The 2376-nt window shown below is 34.0% G+C and overlaps 1 protein-coding gene across 1 annotated transcript; it reads right to left on the reverse strand.

The window, feature by feature from the left end:
* Positions 1-669: 669 nt before the first annotated feature.
* Positions 670-2108, reverse strand: LOC114295092 (deoxyuridine 5'-triphosphate nucleotidohydrolase). Its single transcript, XM_028239286.2, has 3 exons — positions 1468-2108; positions 1297-1388; positions 670-1217 (listed from the first exon to the last, which is right to left on the reverse strand). The coding sequence occupies exons 1-3, from the start codon at positions 1902-1904 to the stop codon at positions 973-975; spliced, it is 774 nt and encodes a 257-aa protein (XP_028095087.1). The 5' UTR covers positions 1905-2108; the 3' UTR covers positions 670-972.
* Between the last annotated feature and the right edge of the window lie 268 nt (positions 2109-2376).

The following is a 2376-nucleotide window of genomic DNA, read 5'->3' on the forward strand; positions in this document are numbered from 1 at the left end:
GAACTTGTAAAATTTTATGTGAAATTCAATCAAATTATTTAAATCATATTAATTAAAAAGAGTTGAAAATTTTATTTTTTTTTTAAATTAAATCTAACATTCAATCAATTTGTTTGGAATGAATGTTAAAAAACTTCTATTTCTTTAAAACAAGTAACTTTTTTTAATCAATTATGAATTTATTAAATATTATTAATAAATACTATGCAACAATTTTTATTTTTATATATTTTTATTTATTTATAATTTATAATTATATTTTTTTAATTATATAATATTAATTATGACGTCACGATGACTTTAACCTGACGGTTAAACTGATAGCCCGTCTACTCAGTCCTTTTCTTGATTCACTCACTGATTTGATTTTTAAAACATTGTCTCCAAGTTTAACAAACAAATTGATCTCAGATTTGGTCCAAATCAAGATCAAGTTCCTCTCATCATCAGTGCATTGCACACTGGGTAGCTACTTCAGCCAAAGACAAATTGCTTCCTTGAAATTGTGCTGCAATGCCTCCTCTTGAATGGAATTACAGGCCTTTCATGATTTGGGTGATTGAATTTTTCAATTATTTTCTAGTTTTCTTCTGTTGTTCCTTTCAACCAAAGCATGGGAGGATACCAACAAGACTACCAAACAAACTACACTTTCCATGGATGATCTCATTTTAAGAGTACAAACAAACACGGGTATCTGCATTTCATTTTATATCCAAATGCACATTGATAAAACCTGAAATTAATAACCGAAACTAACAGAGTCGTGCAATATTAGTTGTTCGATTTCAAGGGTTTTACATACTTTTGTGCTAACCAAGTGTCCGACAAAATTACCCAAAGAGAAAGAAGAGGTTCCTCGCGCATTTGAACCCAGTAACCCCAATAACACCCTTATTGACGATAACCAACGATTCAAAACAAAAAGTCAGAAACCCCAAACCCTAAAATATACCAATTAACAGAGGAGTTCTAAACGCCAGTAGATCCAAACCCACCATCACCCCTTTCAGTGGAATCCAAATCATCAACCTCTGCAACATCAGGCACCATGATAACCTCAATGATCAGTTGTGCGATCCTATCACCAACCCTCACTTCAAAATCAACGTCGGAATGGTTGAACAAGATAACCCCAACTGGACCCCTGTAATCCGCATCGATCACACCAGCCCCAACATCAATCGAATGTTTCCATGCCAACCCAGATCTTGGCGCTGCAAAACAACCAAAACCCAAATCATCAAATCGCATAAAATCAACAAAAAAAACCACACTCGCACAAGAGATTTTTACCTATACGAGCATATGTTCCTTCAGGTATTGCTATGCTCAGATCTGTTGGAATCAAGGCTTTTCCTCTTGCTGGTACTTTGCTCTCTGTTGCACTGCACATAAGACGGAAAACACACCGGTCAATCACCAAAATTACACACAAATGTATATGAAAAATGTATGATTGATTACCTAGAAAGATCGTAACCAGCGGAGTGAGAGGAGGCTCTAGAGGGAAGAACAGCTTTCTCAGAAAGCTTCTTCACTTTGAAAAGAGGGGTAGTAGTGATGGAGGGTTTTGGGTCTCCATGAACGCCATTCTGATCCAGCTTTCGAATCTTCCGGCAGGGTTCTTTGATTTCGGAACCGTTGATTTCTGGGTCTTCTCCGTTCTGATCGAGCTTCCGAATCTTCGGGGACGGTTCTTTGATTTCGGAACCGTTGATTTGTGGGTCTTCTTGCAGGGCCATTGCGAGGACTCGAGGGAGATGAGAGTATTGACTTGGGTATTTGGAGAGAATGGGATTGAAGGGTAGAGCAAACGATGAAGATGGATAGAATGATTTATAGATTGAAGATTTGGCTGTGAAAAAACTGTTCCGCGTTATGGCGCCAAATATTCCCGCCATTTTTTTAGGGTTGATCTTCTCGTCTGCTACGTCTTCTGCTCTGTATTAATGCCATGGATGTAAAGGCAAGTTGGTTGAGGAATTGGATTTTTTTTATTTTTTATTTTTTAGTTGGAATAATGGTTGAAAAAAAAAATATGATTGGAAATATTTTTTTTTGACTTTTTACATAAAATTTTCAAAAAAGAGTAAAGAGAATATAATAAAAAAAAATTAAGGTTCATTTGGTTTATTTCCAGAATGGATTTTAAAAGAGAACTTTTTGAAAAGATTTATAAAATTTGAAAATTTGTTTGGTTATATAGGTTGAAAATGGTTTTTAAAAATTTGAAAATTTAAAATTTGTTTGGATTTGAGTTTTTAAAACTAATTTTTAAGTTTTTATTTTTTTATTTTTTGGTGTTTTGTGTCTTTAGTAAACTTTATTCATATTTTAGTCAATTTGATTTTTACTTTTTAATGTACTTGATCT

This window comes from Camellia sinensis, chromosome 6, assembly GCF_055761805.1.
Source record: "Camellia sinensis isolate YWXY chromosome 6, ASM5576180v1, whole genome shotgun sequence".
NCBI classification, from domain to species: domain Eukaryota; kingdom Viridiplantae; phylum Streptophyta; class Magnoliopsida; order Ericales; family Theaceae; genus Camellia; species Camellia sinensis.